The following is a 21,114-nucleotide window of genomic DNA, read 5'->3' on the forward strand; positions in this document are numbered from 1 at the left end:
ATATTAAAAGCTTACACAGACTCGAAAAGTGACTGGACAAATTTATGATATAAAAAAAACATTGGAAGGAATTACCTACAAAGAAACTACCTCTGGTTCAGGAAGTTCTTGTGCTACAAATCAGTCTGGGGGAGTACTCTGGCTATACAGCCCAACTAGTCTTCACATTTTTTCTTAGGAACTTCGTATTGCCCATTACTGAGATAGGAGAGAGGGATTTTTGTTTCAGTTCTGAATTGGAGATGGAAATGTAGTATTTCCTTCACATCAAGTGACATAATTTTTCAGAAAGCTTACAAAAAGATCTAAGATAACTAAGATTCAGAGGCACTTGCTGAAGTCAAATTTGATGAGAAAACACTCCCCTGTTTGAGGTAAGATTCCATTTTCAGAAGTACAACATAAAACTCACAGCTCTGTGTGCCTGTAAATGGGGGAGGATTCAAAGACGTGAAACAGCATCCCCATTCATATCTATGTTCCTTGATAATGGATTAGTTCAAGGAACAAAGAAGTCTGAGGTACAGTAGTGAATGTTTATCGGTCAAAAACTTGCCTGGAATTTCTGTACACTTTGTGATACAGCTTCAGGCCCACTGAAATAGAAGCCTCAACTCATACTCCTACCTTTGGACAAAGATTCCCTACAGACATCAGGAAAATGCCTGCAACAGAGGTATGCTTCTTTAGCATAAAATACATTATTAGTGTATCCCTGTATTAGTCTTTTTTTACAGAATAAGGACTGGAGATAAAATCTTTATTCTTCTTCTTCTTCTAACAAAAACATGTACACTATTATATTTCCCAACATAATGTGTATCAGAAATCGTGTGGCCAGCAGGACTAGGGCAGTGATTGTTCCCCTGTACTTGGCACTGGTGAGGCCGCACCTCGAATACTGTGTTCAGTTTTGGGCCCCTCACTACAAGAAAGACATTGAGGTGCTGGAGCGTGTCCAGAGAAGGGCAACGAAGCTGGTGAAGTGTCTAGAGCACAAGTCTTATGAGGAGCGGCCGAGGGAGCTGGGGTTGTTTAGCCTGGAGAAAAGGAGGCTGAGAGGAGACCTTATCACTCTCTACAACTACCTGAAAGGAGGTTGTAGCGAGGTCAGTGTTGGTCTCTTCTCCCAAGTAACAAAAGTGATAGGATGAGAGGAACTAGCCTCAAGTTGTGCCAGGGAAGGTTTAAATTGGATATTAGGAAAAATTTCTTCACTGAAAGTGTTATCAAGCATTGGAACAGGCTGCCCAGGGAAGTGGTGGGGTCACCATCCCTGGAGGTATTTAAAAGACCTGTAGATGTGGAGCCTGGGAACACGGTTTAGTGGGACTTGGCAGTGTGAGGTTAATGGTTGGACTCTATGATCTTAAGGGTCTTTTCCAACCTAAGTGATTCTGTGATTCTATGCCTAAACAAGCCTGCTTGGCCATTAGTTTCCTTAACTTTTGGCACAGAAGAAGATGATACACCTGTATGTAACAGTTTTGTTTAAAACAAGTTAACTTTTTATCAAGGGAAATAATCTCTGATTTTTAAAAAGCTATACATTTCACAGTGGTGGCATTTGAAGCAAAATAATAAATAATGAATTCTAACATTCGCCACTCTTGCAGACTTGCTTTGAAAACCTTGATGAGATTTGCTAATACAGATTTTTTTGCTTTCAGACATTTTGAGAGTACAAACCAGATTTAGTAATATTGCAGACAGCCCTTTAATTTTCTTCCAAGGGAAAACTTTGGAAAGCGAAAATAGGATCTTAAATAATTTAATTCCCGTAAGTTTATACATTATATAACACATACCTGAAACCAATCTGCATCTAATTTTTTTATCATCCTTTTAAGAATATTCAGTGCAAGACTCTCTTCCTTTTTAGCCCAGAAAACCTGAGCTTCTTCTAGTTGCCATTCAGAAACTTCATATCCTGTTGGATTGTATTGTTTGATCTGAAACATAGCTCTTTCTGGAAGCTGAAATTGAAAAAACATTATAAACAATTCTTTAAGTGAAATACATGTATCTCGCAGCAAGTTTTGTTTTTAAACTCCACCTTCATTCGATCTACTGTGCAGCGTATTCTGCCTACCCAATGCTGACAATTTATTTGCAGCAAAGAGATGAAGTTGTTTTTCTATATACTTGCAGAAAATCCTGATTTGCAACAAAAACAGACTACGGAATTAAACTTCACAACCCCCAAAATAAAGTATCAATGTTTAACGTTTTGAATTACTTGGAGGTATAAACTATAGAAATTCTACAATCAGCACCTACTGAAATGACTGATTTATAATTTTAGGTTAGTGATTATTATTACATCCTAAAAGACCACAGAAAAATATTAAGAAAAATGGCACCATCATACACTAATTCTTTTGCATGCCTACTTCTTCACTCATATCACTAGTGAAGTAACATCCTCATTATTTAGCAATCTAATGTCACTACGATAGTACAAAGAACAAACTACCTTTCTAACAACGTCAAAGATTGAGACTAAAGTGTATTTTCACAAATTGTCCAACCAATAACCAAATCAATCAAACTTTTAAATAAGCAAGGTCAACAATTAAAATGTAAGAATGCCTGTAAATGACAATGTAAGTTTGGTTACTTCCATTATTGGTCAGTGTGATGACTCCATATGGCACACTCTTCCTTCTGCTGACAGACAGTAGTGGCACCAAAGAGGAAGAAAAGCCCTTAGTTACAGAGTGCTTCCTCAAAAACTCCGATGTAGAAGATCTAGTGTTTTCAACTACTAGCGTGCCAAAAGGAAAGGGTTATCAGCCCATGGTTTGAAAGAATGATAAGGCCCAGAAGCATACCCCAAAGGCTGCACATGACCTGCAACACTGAAGAGGCTGGAACAATAGTGTTTTCAGAAACACATTGGCTCAATCTTTCAGAACCTTCTAATCCTCCCAAAATACAGCACCACAATTTTAATCTTCTTCTGTAACTAAAAATCCAAGTGAAAAAAAATTAACTTCTGTTGAGGCTCTTACAGGGCACTCATCACCACAGTGTTAGCAGCTAGGCAGGCATGAGATAAAAAAATTCTGAAGAAGTAATTTTCCCAAACAATTCTGGAGGCACTAAGTAAACCCTGCAAATTTATGAAATCAAAGACAGCTGCTCTACTGATTTCATCATTATGCACAAAAAGAGTTAGAACCTTCCTGAAATCAAAGTTTAATATAGTTTCACATGTGTGAATTTTTAAACACCTTTCCAGGTTATATATTTAGCTGGAACTCTTTTCTGCAGAGGTTCTTGGACGATATTGTTGCTCTATAAATTCTTGTTGAGTTACTCCTTCAGATGCACTACCTAGAACAAACTAAGGCTGACTCTGGACCTTAAATGCATTAGCAGCTGCCGAAACCACTGCTACTGCAAATCCCATTAAGTTATTCACAGAGAAAGATTTATGACAGTGCAATGGTGCTTTGAGAGTATAAAACCTTGAAGACAAAGCTAAATATACAGATACAATGGAGTTTTTTCTGCAGCTTCACTCTGGAACACTACAACAGTATGATGCAAGTGAAAGCTGGATATATAAAACTGCACCAAAAGAAAGTAACAGAGCTGTAAGAGCATTCTTCACTAAAAATTTAATTTTTATATTATCTGCCTCATAGAGTAGCTTACAGTTACAAACCAAATTCAGAAAACATGCCCATAAATACAATTTATGAATAAGTTCTACATAGTTTAAGTCTCCAGCTAATTGATTCATCGAATAAACTTAGAATACAGTTAATCTTGAGTACTGTTAAAAAATGAAGTCCTTTTATAAACTAAAAAAACTAAACATACATCACTGATCTTTCCTGGAATTTGTTACCTGTGTATTTTTAGCCGTTCTTGCCAATCTAGAAAGCTCCACCAGATGTTTGGTCAGGATGTCTTTAATACATTCTCTTTTGGTATTTTCATTCTCCTTTTCAAGCAAGATCTCCAAAATTACAGTGCGCAGAGCCATGATAGGTTCCTGGAAACAGAAGTCACTGTCCTTAAGAAGCTGGGACTGTCTCTGCCATTTCAAATAAATATCATTCAGTTGTTGAGTCGTAACAGATCTGCAATTGTTACCAAAAGAAAAAAGACCTGTTATTAACTCGCACTAAGTATTAGTGAAATGCAAGATGAGTAACAAAAGTAAACTACCAAGGTAGTTCACAGTCTACAGTTCAAAACCAAGAAACAGTCCATAAGACCCTACAATGATTAATATGGAGAACAAACTGGCAGGCTTCCGGTTTTAACAAACATGAAGATCAAGAGACTGACATTAGCAAGGTGAACAACTCCACTGTAAACATTCTTGATTAAGCATCAATAACTGTTGTGTTAAAGTTCCATCAGCAAAGGGAATCACATTCAAACATAGGGCTACTTAAAAGATCAGAGACCAAGATTCCTATTTTATTATATAGGACATACATGGATTAATATAAGAATAAATTCCAAACTGTGACATTGTAGCTGTGTAGGTTGTCATTATATGTATTATTTTCTCAGGTGATTCATTAACTGCAAATAGCAATGGTTCATAAGGTCCTGGACATGCTAAATGACTGTAGGATGACTACAAGCTACCAAACTGATACAACTGTAACAGAAAAAATTCAGTGTTAATAGCACTACAGAGATAAGTACCTTCTTATGATTAAAAAGCAATGTTAAGAATTCAGGCAGAATAATGATCATAACAGTGGTCCATGAAGAAAGTGAATAAAACTGAAACAACTTCCAATAGATCTATGGGTATCATCAAGGAAATGGAAAATGTTTTTAGAAAGGAAACTAGAAAGGATAACTCAGTTACTTTAGTAAACCAAATGCTAGGAGATATGACTACTACCTTGGAGTATATCACGGAACTCAAAACAAAGGCAAGAAAACAATTATTAAAAATAAAATATTGGCATACTATCAAATAATTAAGACTAGACCACAAAGAAATCCAGTCTGGAAATAGAGAGAATCTAGATTTGTCTTCACATAGTAAAGCTAAAATCCATATAATTTTTAAGATGAAGTTTGAGATATTAATGAATAAAATTTGTTGAGGTAATTTTATTTTTGTGCTAGACTTGATTACCAAAGATCCTGAAAACTGAGAAAGGAGTATGAAACAAGCTTAAAAAAATACCTGGAGAACAGCAGACCTATATTTTCCAACTCTCCAATTAGCTGTAGTCTGCAAAGAGTTGGATATAATGAATAAACAGACTCAAGACTGCCTTTGCAGAGCTCTTCTACTTCATTCACTCTATGGATTTAACAGAGAAACAGTAAATTGGTTTTTTTAATATCTACAAGTAATCCTAAATATCCATAACAATTTCCACACAGTGAACAGACTTTAAACAGCAAAACTACTCAGTCTGGAATTATTTTGTATTACCATTAAAGTTCAAAAAATTAAGTTTGTCAATAAATGAAAACATGGTAAGCATATATAAACTCCAAAGTCTATGTGATAGCTCAGCTAAAGAAGAGTAGTCAGCATTCAAATCCACTTAAGACGACTGCAAAGTAAGGGACATAGAGGAAATGTATCTTCGATTAGCACACAAATTGTATACGCACAAATTTAGGTTAAAAAACTTAGAAATTAAGTTGCAGTCCAGAAGCATTAATTTTATTGTATGCATGAGTCTTAATTTAAGGCCATAAAACCCTGTAATAGTCTTTTATATATAACCTGTGACTACAAACACACACACTCTCCATCTCTCTCTCTAACAGCACAATATTTGCATAGTTACCTGGCATTTTTAAGACTGTCGTAGAAAGCAGAGAATTCGTTATCTCGTAAAGACTGAAGAGCATCATACAATGATTCATGGTACCCTGGTCTTCCTGTCTCATCTCTTACAAATAAAATGAAAGAAACATAAAATAAAAGGAAAATTGTATTTCTCTACAAAGAAGTCGATTTTATCTTTATGACAAATATTTTCAGTAGTACATTTTCTGCAGTTGCATGAATTGCTGTTTTGCATGATAAAAAAGAACAATGCAACCCTTTAAATTTTAAATTAATTTAGTATTTTATACATTCAAGCTGTTCATTTAAAACAAAGAAAAAACAGTAATTGTCAAAATGTTTGGAATACGGAGAATATGTTCAAGGTTGTATCAAAAATATGACACAAAACCAACTGCACAATAAAAATTTTATTGTAACACACTTCTCAGTATTAGCTGAAAGATATATATTACTGTATGTATGCAACTTCAGTTCAGAATCAACATTTTTTTACATTTAGCTTCAGAAACATTTTTAAAAATGAAAAAAATAAAGAAAATCAGAAGGCTGAAAAAACCCATAGTGTTCAATTTAATTTTCTCTTCTTTGCCCTTCTCACTTATGCTTTCTGCTTCACCCTGACCCTCCTCTTTTCTGACATCTCATTGTCCCTCTTTTCATCTTACATGTTGTTTTTCTGCTCCCATATTAAAGCTGAATATTCTATTTGCCTAAGAAGTTTATAACCAAAGAGGGTTACACAGACCATAACCCAGGGACAAAGAGAGCCCACCTATATGAAGTTTGTTCTGATAGTGGCATGACATATGCCCTTCAACGGGATATGTCTGTGAAGTCCTCCAGGTGCTTCTAAACAATGATCTTAAAACAGTGCAGGAGAAGAGAATGAACACGCCAAGAGTATGTTCCCCAGACTCATCTCTCTGTAAGAGTCTTAGGAGAAACAGCTTCCATTCTCCTGACTACTAAAAGTTAATGTAGAAGGAGTTACTGAAGATCCTAACTTCTACTTTTGCCAAAACGTAGTGAATCTATTCTGTATTCCTCCTAAAATGTGCGATGATGTAGCTGTACTAGGAAGGGATAGAGTTCCCTAGATCCTGGCCAGTCATATGAAATAACTAATGCCAGGCAGCCAACACTACACAAGGGAGGAGATTACTCCTTATGGAATAGCCATGAATCAACACTGGTGTTTGCTTATCCAGGTCTTGACAACGTCTTGTGGCTTACTGAGTAATATTTTCCCCATTTGCTTATAAATTAAACATTAAAAACTATATCCCTCATATGTACTTAAGACACATCTACTATATGACTCAAAAATGGAAAATTTCAGTTTATAGTTATGAACAATCAAAAAGAAGAATCAACTGTTGTCGTGGTTTAACCCCAGCCAGCAACTAAGCACCACGCAGCCGCTCACTTGCTCCCCCCCCACCCAGTGGGATGGGGGAGAAAATCAGGAGAAGTAGTAAAACTCGTGGGTTGAGATAAGAACAGTTTAAGAGGACAGAAGAAACTAATAATGATAACACTAATAAAATGACAACAGCAATAATAAAAGGATTGGAATGTACAAATGATGCGCAGTGCAATTGCTCACTACCCGCCGATCAATGCCCAGTTAGTCCCCTAGCGGCGATCCCTCCGCCCCTGACTCCCCCCAGTTCTTATACTAGATGGGATGTCACATGGTATGGAATACCCTGTTGGCCAGTTTGGGTCAGCTGCCCTGGCTCTCTCCTGTGCCAACTTCTTGTGCCCCTCCAGCTTTCTCACTGGCTGGGGATGAGAAGCTGAAAAATCCTTGACTTTAGTCTAAACACTACTTAGCAACAACTGAAAACATCAGTGTTATCAACATTCTTGCATACTGAACTCAAAACATAGCACTGTACCAGCTACTAGGAAGACAATTAACTCTATCCCAGCTGAAACTAGGACAACTGTGTACAGTTTCCCAGGAAAATGAAGTGATGTGCATACAAAACAGACAGGACTAAGTGAAAAATGCTGCTTTTCAATTCAATGATTAAGATAAATCAGGTGACATGCTTCATATAAATTATATTCTAATGTTGTCTTTTTGCTTGGAACTGAAACCATTGTCTTTCACTTAAAAAACTAGCAAAAACATAGGTTAGTTTACTTGACAGAAGAGATGTGGCCCCACTGCATGTTCCTCCATGCTGCCTGGTAGCGTATTTCCTGTAGTTCCGCACACCACTCGGTGTTTTCATGTTCCAGTCCTTTTAAATACATGGAAAGAGTGTGGCAAAGCCCAAAATTCTGCAAAGCCTGGAATTAACATAATTACTGAAAGTTGGTTTTCCTCCTTTTTATAAACTGAACTGTTTTTTTTAAAAAGCTTTGTTTTACCTTTGGAAACAAAGAAGCCTTTGCAGGTAAGGCAGAACTGTAAGTACTTCTAAACTCAGCACTATGTAAGATGAAAACTTTTTAATAAGACTAATAACCACACCATTGATACCTGCAACCCTGGAAAAACGGTTTCATTACTACTGTGGCTGGCATTCTTTGAAATAAATTTCCATGTTGTGTTTCAAATGAACTATCTGCTCACATTTCTCCATACCAGCATTTCTGGGTAGTAAGCCAAAACTGGTTTTACTTCTTAATGAACTGTTTTTCCTGGTGGGGATTTGAAAAAGTTTCCTACAACTCCTAAACTCCTATCTGTTTGAAGACCATAATGACTTTATAATTGTGACCACTCACACAGGTTATGTGTGCAGCCATTATGAAGGAGAAACACAATGGAATTTTAACAATGATACTAAATAATTTGGGCTAGGAAAAGAAAAGTTCCATAGGAAAATGAAATGAGGTGAAACACAGATATACCTATGCTATGTTATTACAGAACTGGTGTAAACATTTTTAGGCTAAAAAAGCAACATGGTTTTAAGGAATAAAAATAAGACAACATCAATTCTATTAATTTATTTTATCAGAAATACAACAGTTTCAGTAAGATAGTTGCCATAATGGAGAGGTTTAAAGAATGAGATGGCAAAAATAACCAATTCCATTACTTTTTATATCCTGTCATTTTAGGAGCTGGCCAAATTCTGTATAAGATCTATTTTGAAATATTTCACAAAATTCATTACCCAAATAGGGATTACAGGTGAGTGACAAGAGGACTAGAAGCCATAATGTTTTCAGGACAAATATTGAGTTGTCTTACATTATACAGTTTGGAAGCCTATGACAGTGGGGTGGACTTGATGACCAAAGAGATCTCTTTTAGTTCTAAAACAATTTTGCATTTACTACAAATGACTCTCAGTACGATGGATATCAATTCCCACATTCATTGCCTATTATAGAATAAAATTACCTCTATTATTCCTGCCTGGCGAGTAGATGGAGAAAGGCTTGCCTCAAGGTCATATGTTACAAGGGCTTTCTCCCATACTGCTTCATGCTCATATGTTCTTATCCTGTTGTAAATTAACAAGAAGTTTTCAGTTTAAGTTCCTTACTAATAAATGAAAGCAATGACTTTAAAGAACATAAGAACATTAATAAATTATACCGTGCTAGTGGCTGTAACATTCTTCCTCCACCACAGCCATAGAGACTGTCAGGTTCTCCAATGCTTCTATATATGTCCATGAGGAGGTCCTAGAATATGCACCATAAGACAAAGAATTACCTCTTTTGGAACCAGTTCAAGTGAGTTGTATACATATCGTGTAAGTTTATAAATACAAGTCCTTCCATGTATTGTGTTATCATTGCTTCGTTTTCCTTTATGCAGTATCTGAGCCTGCCATCATCACAGGAAGAAAAGTTTTATAGTCTAGCAAAACTCTTCAGGACTACCAACCTTCTCTGCTAAGTTATTAAAAAAAAACAGTGCTGGGCCTTAGGTGGACTGACTGAAAACCAAAAGGCAGTAGTACTGCGTGAGCATCAGACATACCAGCTAAGCAATGCATTTTAAAGATATGCAAGCACAGATCTGGAATAATGAACTGTGGAAAGAAGTAACTTAGACAAGGCTACTGAATCAGATTTTATGTATAAAATAAACTTGTAGGAGATAATACTGCTTTGGTTTTGATCATTACAACTTGCTACGCCATTTGCTGATTTTTAATGAACAGATCTCTCTGACAAAACAAACTGAAAAATACTTGGCTGGTTACCACCATGGGTCAGTTCTTTTGAGGAACAAAGTCTGCTTTGCTGCAATTTAAAATTTGCCACTTAATTAGTGTGTCAGGTGAATGAATACTCAATTTAACTTGTTCAGCAATGCCACTGAGTTCACTTTGAATTAGAGGATGAGGAGAACTTTCAAATACAGTTTTTGAAGTTCAACTAGATTTGCCTTCAGCTCAGATGAAACCTACTGTTAATTGTAATTATATGAGAAGGTTTGCTTTCAGATTATGGAGCACACACACATACCTGTAAACTTATGCCAGTTTCTCCTTTACTTTTTTCATTCAAAATAGTAACAGTTCTCGTTTGACTTTCTTCTTCAAATGTCAAACTCTTAGCTGCTTTAAAAGAAAACCTAAAAGAAATGTTTCAACCAGTAAAGTTAAATGAAATTTCATACAAATAACTAAAGAAATTCTGAAACAACACCTAAGTAAGGGGCACAAACACCAAATGCAAGATCAGGCCTGTCATATCCCCAGGTTATTCAAAATGTCTCTCCACCAGAATGACAAAGTGATCAGCTGAACTGAGGATATCAACATCAAGGGATTTCAAGATCAAGGTGGTTTTTCAGAGGAAAAAACCCCCACCTTGTAACGTCTAACCTTTTATTAAATCAAATTGCTTTTGTGAATGCCTGAAGCAAGAATGCCCTCTTCTGGGAAAGAATAAAAGCAACTACATAATATATATGCTTACAAACATACTTTTATTATACATTCACTGCCTTAGAGTTATTTGTTGCCAAAACAAAGCTAGTAAACTAGTTCCATATTTTGATCTTGCTGGACCAGAAGACAAAGATAATTGTCCATTATAGAAGAAAACTCCTTCTACAAGGATCATTTACAATTCTGGTCATCATTCAGTGGTTTCTTTCTCCCCTTGATTCACTTCTGGCCGTAATTTAACCACTAGCACACTATTAATTATGAGAAATAGAATCTGAAAAGTGTTCAATTTAGAAAGTGAGATTCAATACATTCTAGTATTCAGAAGCATTAGTTTCAGTGAAATTTCTCCAGAACACACACTTATAAGAAAACTTTCTGGTTAGAAGTCAGAACAACACTATTTTGAGTGTGTCATTAGCAAACTAGCAAGGCTGGGATCACATTCAAGGACAGGCAGCAATATTTTCCAGGTCAATACACACACCTAAGGGATTTTTTTTAAAGTTTCCTTGACTTTTCCTGTAACAAAACACTACTGAGACACACAAAACTTGATCCATTTTAACCAAAATGTCAAGAAATTGCATTCCTCAAGCCTTGTACCTTTCTTGCTGTTTGTCTATATTTATCTTGTCTGCATAGATTTCTGTGTAGAGCAAGGCTGTGAAGTGAGCAGCACAAGACTGTGCTGCTATAGCAACCTCAAGATAATTCAGATCTAGCCAGAAGCTGTCATCAAAAACGGCACCTGAAACAGATCTGATTAAATAAAGACTTTAATATTGCTGTAACACACCTTCTCTCTAACATTAAATAAAATAAATCCAATCTAAATATAAAGTCTTCCAAAGGCTAATTTTATCTTGCCCCTCCTAAACACATACCACAAAAAGTTTATCAGACAAAAAGTTTTCTAAAAACTCCTTCAGCAAAATTAGAACCCTTTAAGGTTAGCCATATCACTTCTTTAACAAATGCAAGGTCACTACTATATCTTCATTCTTTTAACTGACATGTTCTCTACCACATCCTTCTTCCTTAATCTATAGTGTCAACAGATCTTAGAACAGTCATAATTAAATTAAAGCAACATTTTGGAAAGCTGTAATTCACCTCTTTTGTCTTCGTAAATAATCTACAACAGCAAGCATGGCTCGTCGAGATACTTTATCCAAACTTCTAGAATTATGGGTTTCTTGCTCTGGGATGTATATTTCAAAAGAAAGAATATAATGAACTTTTGTCATAACATAGCCATTTATAAAATAAAAAGGTGTATTTTGTACTCAAGAAAATAACTAAAAAGTTCCTTGGGCGGCATTTCCAAACTTAAATTAATAGTTTGTCACAAAATGTATTTCCCCTCTTTATATGATTTTAGTGGATGTTATGGTAGCTTATACCACAATTTTCTTTATCGCATTATCTTTGCATTAATAATTTGTGGATACTACTTCTTCTTACAGAATTCAGAGATGATCCAACACCATTGCACAAAGCTCCGTAACAGACCTCTTCCCTCAGGCTTGAGCCATATAAAGTTATTCCAAAGCTGCAGAAATACTTACCAGTAGCTTTAGTGCAGATTTTATAGAGTATGTATGCTTATATAAAAAACACTACCTCACACACACAGAAACATACTTCTGAAGAATTTATATTTCCATGCCTTGCTTCTGGATTTAAAAAAAAAATCAGATGGCTACAGGTTGTGTTCTGGTCATTGGGTTAATAATTTTTTCATTTTTCTGGACATTTCAATTTATACATTACAAGAAGTAAGGAATAGGGAAAGCATAAGCAAAGGTTTGATTACTGCTACACTACAGTAAGACGCAGAACTAGAAATTTCCCCTAAAGAAAGCAAAAGCCATATAAAAAAAAGAAGTATCTGGGAATTTCGTGTGTTCCAACAAACAGAAATGAACAACACTTATTTGGTAACTATAAGATGTCAGCATGGTGTTCATACTCACTTGCTAACAACGAGCTTACAGACAGAAAACGGTGTCTTGTTTTTTCATGGCATTAGATAGAAGTTCTAAATTCTAAGGAGAAATAACTGAACGTGTATTTTGAAAGAGTCATTAAAAAAAAAATTATAACTCTTCTGCAAAATAATAGACTCAATTGACATATGATTCTGGCCAGACTGACATGCACTAAGTCCAAATTATTCTTCATTTTTAGTTTGGTGGGTCTGACTCTTGTCAAGCAGTTGGCAATTTACAGTTAGGTTTGGTTTCTCAGGCAGCACAGTGATTGGCATGATGTTCACACTATTTATGCTTTAAATTGCCAAGATTAACAGCCAATTCCTAGAACTTGCATGTCAAAATGGATCAACAGGAAGACTCATGTTCAAAAGCACTCAACTCTCTCACGTCTAACTGCTTGGTCTTTGCAACAGTTTGGATCCTTATGGATTGGAATGAAATTTATCTAGGTTTTCTAGGGAGATTTTTCTCCTTGTTTTGATAGGGTAAGAGTTTCTCCTTGAAGAAACTGGTAGTCACCAGATGTTTAAAATTTTTGTTTTGAATACTGCTAATGTTCTATCATTCCAACTTTGGAATTAACATATCTTGCTCTGTTGGCTAGCGTACCTTCAGTTTATCTGTACAACGAGCTGTGTGCTACTTCATGTTTTTTGTTTTTTTTTTTTTTTTTTGTACCAGGACAGTTTTTCATCTGAAGAACTCCATTTAAAGCTTTTACATGTCCTTTATTTTGCTCATATTGCCTCAGTAAGATCCCTTGCATAGAATCACAATGTTTGAAGAGGCCTCTATCATTTACTCATTGGTGTCACTGAAATAACTGCAAGTTTATAAAACTTAGAAAAATCCCTTCATATTATTCATTGAACATTTTGGATTACTCTGTACATCCGAGCACAAATTTGTGCAGTAGTTCCCCAGGCTGCTTACAGGAAGGAAATAGAAAATTGTTAACCCTTTTCTATCTTACAAAGTGGGACAATAATAAAAATACCTGGATTGTGGCAACAGCTTGTTACCTGACTTCAAAAATATGAAACAAAAATACCGGTCTAGTCTTTCTGGCCAGGCTAGTCAGCGTCTATAAAAAGTACCTTAAAATACACCTAGCATCATTAGGCTTATTTACACCACTCTTAGTACAAACTGCAATACTAAGGGTTCCTTTACCTCTCTGGCAACCTGAAGCTTGCATGACTTGCCTGTAAAGAGACTGCAAGACATTGTACAGACTCATTCCTTTGGTGATTTGTCACTGAAGAAGGGAGTTGGAAGATATAGCAGAATAGCTACTGCACAAAAAAAAAATACTAACCTGAAGTTACTGTATTTGTGTTAAGTAGGGGACATGCACAAATGAAAGAAATAATGTATTTCAGCTCCTGAAAAGAAGTGCATGTACCATTCCCATAGTCTAGTAACAAAGATCTTATTTTGTACACAGATTTCTGCTAAGTTCAACCACAATCTATTTGGAAAGGACACCAGCCACCTTGATTAGAAGGTGCTTTGTTTGTAATGGAACTCACTGCACTACTCATACTCAGCTGCAGCTCTTCTGGTTACAACTTCCTTTCATTCTGCTGGAATGGAACAGGTCTTTTGAACGTATAGGGAGACCATTATCAACATTAGGCAGAAGCTAGAGCAAGGGTTAGTCTTTTTTCCAAGGGGAAAATCCAGGTGAAAACTGCCTTTAATCACTCTTGTTTGAATAAGAGAAGAATTTAACTGCCAATTAGTCATTTTAAGAGACAGTCCAAGACTCAGTCTTGCAGCACACAACATTGCATCACATCTAAATTCAGCAAGTAATAAACGTTATTCAGCTGTGAATAAGGAAAGAAGCTATACAGAGGAAACTACTTGGGTGCTGCCAATGAACAGCTTCAAAATTACTGGTATCTCCGTGGAAAAAGATCAAACAATTGGACAGAAGCTTCTAAAATTCTGTCTACCTACAAGTGTGCATCATACATTTGATGTCAGAAGGTAATTTTTCACAACCAGAATCCCTCTTGCAGCTGAAAAAAATATTATGACATTACCTGAATCAGAATTTGGAGGTGTAGTAGATCTACTAGATGAGGCAAATCTGCAACAGGCTGTAAAAAACTTCTGGATATGAACTGACAAAAGATTTCTCCAAGATTCATCTGAGTCATGGAGAAGGATATCATGAATCAGGTATGGAAGCAAAGTTTGACACAAGTCCGTTTTCACCTAGAAAACAGTCACACATAGCAGCTGCTAAGAAAAACAACCAAAAGCCTTTCTTTTCTCAGGTTATAACCAAACTGACAACTACTCAATCATGTAATTCTTGAGAAAGAACATGTAATATGAAAAATGTAAACCACTCAATGGGGCTATGCTGGCATTCAGTTAAAGTAGTCATATAAAGTTCATCTATGTTTACAATTATCTGTCAAATCTTATATTTCAAAAGTGTATTTTATGGGTATTTGCAATATCTGACTATGAAGGATCTGAATTACTGTTAAGAAAAAGTAGTAACTTAATAGCAGAAATTACTATTTGCTATCAAGATGCATGATCATGTATTTTTGTGCATGACAGTATACATACATATACATACATACATACGGATAATTTAGCTCACCTCACATAGTGGCTTCATTAACTGGAGAACTTCATTTTGCACACCTCCACTGTCCAGTATTGAACTAGTTAGGTGCTTGATCCAGGTCTCATGACTTTCTCCCAGAGGAATCCACAGGTTTGTGTCATCCAAAGATTCTAAAGGAGCCTCCATATCATTAGCAGGTACTACAAAAAACTAGGAAAAAAAAAAATATATTGCAAATATAAGCAAATTCTATGCCATTTTAAAAAACATACTGACATCTGCACAGATTAAAACATTAAATATTAACTGTGCTTTAATTGACTGACAATATCAATTTTGTTCATGTAAATATTAAGTTTCCACGGAAATCTGAAAGTATTAAAAATAAAATTTTACTGATAACATCAACAAGGCCATATTAGACCTCACATTTAGGTTACAAATCAAAAGTTTGAAAATTAGGAAATATCTGATTTATGGTTAATTATGAACCTTTTTTCCTAACCTATTTTCCACTAAGTTTTTGCATCAAATGATACTGCAATCCCGAGAAAAAAAAGTATTAGATTACCGAGTAGGTAATCAAAAACTGTCTGTCTAATAATGAAAGTTCACAGCTTTCCAACGTCAAATTGGTAAAGCCACAAATGCTGGAACAGAAAGGAGAATCAGATGTACAAAAGCAATCACATATGCAATCAGACTGATGAAAAGTCCAAATTTTGCATTCATCAAAGCCTACCTCAAAAATATATATTAAAAACAAGTAAATTTGAAAATATTTTTATGTTTTCTCTACCCCATATGTCATATAAATAAGGTATATCAGAAGAAGTACCGTTTTCCTAGACATTCTGAAAGGCTGTAGATAGATTAACATGGGATCAGCTTTATTTTTATAAACTTCCCAAAATTCATTGCCAGACTTGGTGGCTAATATGTTTTTCAAACAGGAAACAGCAGCAGCTCTAACATCAATACTGAAAGAATAACATACACAATATCATTATTATTCATTTAATTCAGATATTTTATTTTCAAAATCACCTTTATAAACATACAAGACAAGTAATTCCACAATCTAACAATGTGTGCATTAAATCAGAAAATTTTGGACTAGGATATGCCATTGCATACTTTGTTATAAAGCAAAGCCTCAGTATTTACTCCACAGCACTGCTATCGTCTACAGCACAGAAGAGACTCTCTGGCTCAAGTGCAACTAGAGAATTTCTAGGAAACATCTAAGTTTGACTGGAGAAGTAATCTGAGCCTTGAAGAAGCACATGGTTGGACATCAACAGGTGTTAATAACACTTTCAGAGTGTTACTCTGAGGTGATCTGAACAACAACTTAATGGCTCCTATTAAGCTTTGAACTAAATAAATAAATAAGTATACTCACCAATTATCTGTTAAAGCAATATTTATTTGAGTTAACATTATGAAGACGCACTGAAGTTTTCTATCTTCAAGTAAGTCCACTGCTTTAGAATCCAGTGCATTTTCAGCACGCTGAAGAGCTATGGTGGAGAAATCCATGGGACCAATTTCTCCCAAGCAACTTCCAACAGCCTCTGCAAATGCAGGTAATTTTCTAGTCTTAAGTACACTAAAACAAGGTCTCACCCTAGAAAGTTGCAATGAATATAAACTACTGTCCTGGGTTCGGCTGGGATAGAGTTAATTTTCACAAGAAGCTGGGAGGGGACACAGAGGGGACAGCTGACTCGAACTAGCCAAGGGCATATTCGATACCATATGATGTCATGCTCAGTATATAACTGGGGGAGCTGGCCGGGGGAGGAGGGATCGAGGCTTGGGAATGGGCTGAGCATCGGGTTCCAGGTGGCGAGCAATTGCATTGTGCATCACTCGCTTTATACATTCTTTTATTAGTATTATTGTTATTATTACTTCTCTCCTTGTGTTGTCCTATTAAACTGTCCTTATCTCAACCCATGAGGGTTTACCTTTTTCTTCCAATTCTCTTCTCCTTCCCACCAAGGGTGGAGAGGAGTGAGCAAGTGGCTGCATGGTGCTTAGTTGCTGGCTGGGTTTAAACCACAACAACTGCTTTTAGAACTGAGATTATTATGGGGTAAAAAGCTGCAAATATTTATAAATAATCACTTGAGAAGCTTTATGATTATAATTACACATATACAAATTTTGCAGCTTAAAACTCATAAATAACACAGTTATGCTTTCTAACTCAATTTTCTAGGAGTACCTATGGCTCTGCATTTTGCAGTTTAAATCAGATATGGATTTCATTTTTGCTTGTGTCAGAAACAGGTAAGTGCAAAAGGTCAGAATCGCAGCCACTAAGTGACACTCAATTTTCATTCCCTAAGGGTATGATAAATACAAGCAGTAGCCTGTGAGCACAAACAGTAGCCTGTAAACTCAATGAGAATGAACCTGCATTTTACATAAAATGATGTATCAATTCGTTCCTCATTTGCTTTCCAGACAAAGTATTTTATAAACCACATGACTACATACAAGAAAAAAACAAAACAAAATTGATCTTGAAAATAGCTTTAAAAAAGCAATGTTAATGTTTGTCAGAAAGAACCCAACATCTATTTCCCTGCCCTTTCATTCATACTCGGCATGTGTCTTGAAAACATGTCAATTTTCTACAACATTGTTTTAACCACCAGAGCAAGTAAAGAACAGACTGAAAATATACAGGTTGTGTTTTGAATTAAATTTAACAAATCATCTAAGGAAACACAGTACAGAAAAGGCTGACACTTAAAGCTTGCAGAGGTGCTGAAGAATGTATCATACTGAAGTCAATGTGAGCATCAATTGCTCAGCATTTTTAATTATCAGTTATTAGTCTTTTAGACAAAAAACGTAAGCCAAATGTTCTCATTACTTGTGTTTCTGTCTAGTTTAGACATCTAATTTCAGTAAACATCACCTTCATGGAGGTAATCCCCACTCAGGGAAGAGGAGATTTTGATTTTAGCTTTGGATCAAACATTAATCAGGTGCTCCACGTAAACCGTGAGAATAATTTTAATAATACAGAAGAGGCTTTAAGAGGGAGAACAACTATTCTGATTTTCACTTAGACATGCCTTTCAAATTTTCAGGTAAGTTCTCTTCAATTTTTCTTACTATTTTTCAACTTAAAAAAGTGACCCATATAACAGCAGATTTTACACACTTTACTTTTACACACTTTACTGAGTGTAGAAGAGACCAGAGTCTAAACTGATGACAATTTAAGTTATTAGTCAAAGCTGTAAAATACAGTGACTGAAAAGAAGACATATCACCCATTTTAACATTCCTGATGGCTACCTCTGGTAGCAAATGCAAAATAGCAGGGGGAAGTAACCTTTAGAACAGCCAGTTTCAACCCGGGGTTTGCAATGACAGCCCCAGATGCCTGTGGAACTAATCAACTTACCCAGCACTTCTTTTTCACCTGTATGGTTAACTGCCATCTTGGACAGCTGCAGTAAGCTCACCACCAGTTTCACTACTACAGAATCTTCTGGCTTTTCTATCATTCAGAAAGAAAAATAAACCCCCAAAATGTCATTGTGTATTTGTAATGTGAACATATTAGAAGAAAACACTGCTTTAGTATCTTTTATCTGCAAATGTCAACATGCATTATTAATGTTGAAGCAAGCTGGTGTTAAACAGTACATAAAAAAATTATTCATTTTTCTTATTCATCAGGTCTTGAAAAAATTTCTATGCATTTGACTATGCCAAAGAATCCCCAAAACTAGAATACACAAATGCTATTATTTTCAGGGTTTTGATGTAAAAATGACAATTAAATACATGAAATATTAGTGTAAGTTAGTGTAAGAATGTTATTTGAAACAGTAAAGTCATAATATGTGACTCCACCGACAGCACTTAAGATAGTATCATCATTCTATTCTAAATCTGAATCAAAGAAATATCCCAAAATAAGGCTTTCTGCCAGGAATTTCTCAGAATTTGACTAGCTTTCCATTGCCTAATTAACTTTGCCAAATTATAAACTCTCAAGATGGATATTTCCTTACATGTTTGCTGCCTGCCAGAGGTCTTTTTTTTTTTTTTTTAAATAAACATTCCAAACAAAATGGTTTTGCTGTTTCCAGGATCAAGGTCTAGAAAAAAATATGATGATTTGCCAATGTGAAAAAAACAAAAGCACTATTTTCTTTAAAAAAAAATCCTGCTGCCCTGTTGATTGAAGTGAAAACCTGGAACTGGGCTTTATGCTTGTCGACGTTTTTACAAAAATTAATACATATGTGGCTAAACTGCAGTAGTTATTATTTCTTTAATGTTATCTTTCAGCATACAGTTTTATAGCCTTTATCAATAACTGGTTTTTTACTTCTTTTTAATACCTAAAATAATAATAATAATAGTTATTTGTAAGTGCTTAATAGACTTTTAGTATAAGGCAAAATCATGGCAACAGGCCCATGAAGCCTGCTAGCCTGCCTCCAACAGAGCAAGAGTAAGTATTTCTTCTTAGGTTTTGCCAGTCAGCAGATTGGGGATTTCTGAGCAGGTCTTCATACCTAATAATCTCTACGAGATATGTCAAACTCCTTTTAAGGTCCGTTATGCTTCCGATCTCCACAAGAAGTGGCAGTAAGTTCCATGCTGTATATATTTTGTTTGAAAAAAAAATGTTTTCTCTTGTATAACTACTGCCAGATAATTTAATCCGTTCTTGTACTGTGATAGAAGTGATAAGTGCTCCCTACTCAGCTTCATCATACCATTCACCAGTTCATACACCTCTCTGTATTCCTATTCAATCTCTTTTCCAAGCTCACAAGGCTCTCCTCTGATGGAAGTTGCTCCACACAAGCTTATTGCCCTTTTACTAACTCTCTTTTCAAGCAGAATTTCGAGACTAAAATTGTAAATGATATTCAAGATGTAGGGACATAATGCGCTTACACCATGGCCTTATGACAGACTACTATTCTTCCTGAATTTTACTTTGCACTTATTTACAATGAATTACATCAGCTCTTTTTATCTTCCTGCCATGCACACAAGCTGATGAAGACTTGATGTAGAGGACAAAAGTGAAATGGTCTGGCACAAGCTTCTGAAAACCAAAATAGAAAGGAACTGGGTCTGGACTGAGGGCTGAAACAGAATACTGCGATGTGGCAAAGTTGAACTAAACTAAATCCTATAATTTTAAAAGTTCTGTGAGCTTTGCTTTCTAACATGCTATACCTTTAATAAAATCTAGCTTCATTACTTTTAAAGAGTAGGGAGATTCATATATAAGAAGACTCATTAAGCAGCCATAAAGCAATATACTCATATTATACATTATCCTGGTCATTCACAATCATAAGTGCCCCATGCCAAAAGCTGGAAGGGCATTTTATCCTCTCTGCCATATAACACGTCATATAATATTTATAATACGCTCTGCTAAAGATGCTTCCGACTTTGCACAAATAATCATAGAATGGTTTGGGTTGGAAAGGGACCTTAAAGATCATCTAGTTCCAAGCCCCCTGCCATGGGCAGGGACACCTTCCACTAGACCAGGTTGTTCAAAGCCCCATCCAGCCCGACCTTCAATGTTTCCAGGGACAGGGCATCCACAACTTCTCTGGGCAATGTGTTCCAGTGTCTCGCCACCCTCACAGTAATGAATTTCTTCCTTACATTTAATCTAAATCTACCCTCTTTCAGTTTCAAGCCATTACCCCTTCTCCTATAAACTACATGCCCTTGTAAAAAGTCCCTCTCTGGCTTTCTTGTAGGCCCACTTTAGGTACTGGAAGGGGGGGGGGGCATAATAATATGGCATAATAAGTGCCATTCTACGCTGCATATGAAATT

At 35.8% G+C, this 21,114-nt stretch overlaps 1 protein-coding gene across 3 annotated transcripts in view; it reads right to left on the reverse strand.

Annotated features, from left to right (window-relative positions):
• ATM (ATM serine/threonine kinase) overlaps positions 1–21,114 on the reverse strand; it is an 88,486-nt gene that overhangs the window by 23,493 nt on the left and 43,879 nt on the right. For all 3 annotated transcript variants that reach the window (XM_030042441.2, XM_030042440.2, XM_030042438.2), the window contains 15 exons: positions 18,692–18,787; positions 16,667–16,838; positions 16,100–16,241; positions 15,295–15,471; positions 14,720–14,894; positions 11,785–11,872; positions 11,275–11,430; positions 10,241–10,349; positions 9,360–9,448; positions 9,162–9,264; positions 7,947–8,095; positions 5,790–5,894; positions 5,171–5,290; positions 3,860–4,094; positions 1,809–1,976 (listed from right to left, as the gene is read on the reverse strand). In XM_030042441.2, coding sequence (XP_029898301.1) covers positions 1,809–1,976; positions 3,860–4,094; positions 5,171–5,290; positions 5,790–5,894; positions 7,947–8,095; positions 9,162–9,264; positions 9,360–9,448; positions 10,241–10,349; positions 11,275–11,430; positions 11,785–11,872; positions 14,720–14,894; positions 15,295–15,471; positions 16,100–16,241; positions 16,667–16,838; positions 18,692–18,787 — 2,084 coding nt within the window. The remainder of the gene's footprint in view (positions 1–1,808; positions 1,977–3,859; positions 4,095–5,170; positions 5,291–5,789; positions 5,895–7,946; positions 8,096–9,161; positions 9,265–9,359; positions 9,449–10,240; positions 10,350–11,274; positions 11,431–11,784; positions 11,873–14,719; positions 14,895–15,294; positions 15,472–16,099; positions 16,242–16,666; positions 16,839–18,691; positions 18,788–21,114) is intronic.

This window comes from Aquila chrysaetos, chromosome 19, assembly GCF_900496995.4.
Source record: "Aquila chrysaetos chrysaetos chromosome 19, bAquChr1.4, whole genome shotgun sequence".
Classification (NCBI taxonomy): Eukaryota; Metazoa; Chordata; class Aves; order Accipitriformes; family Accipitridae; genus Aquila; species Aquila chrysaetos.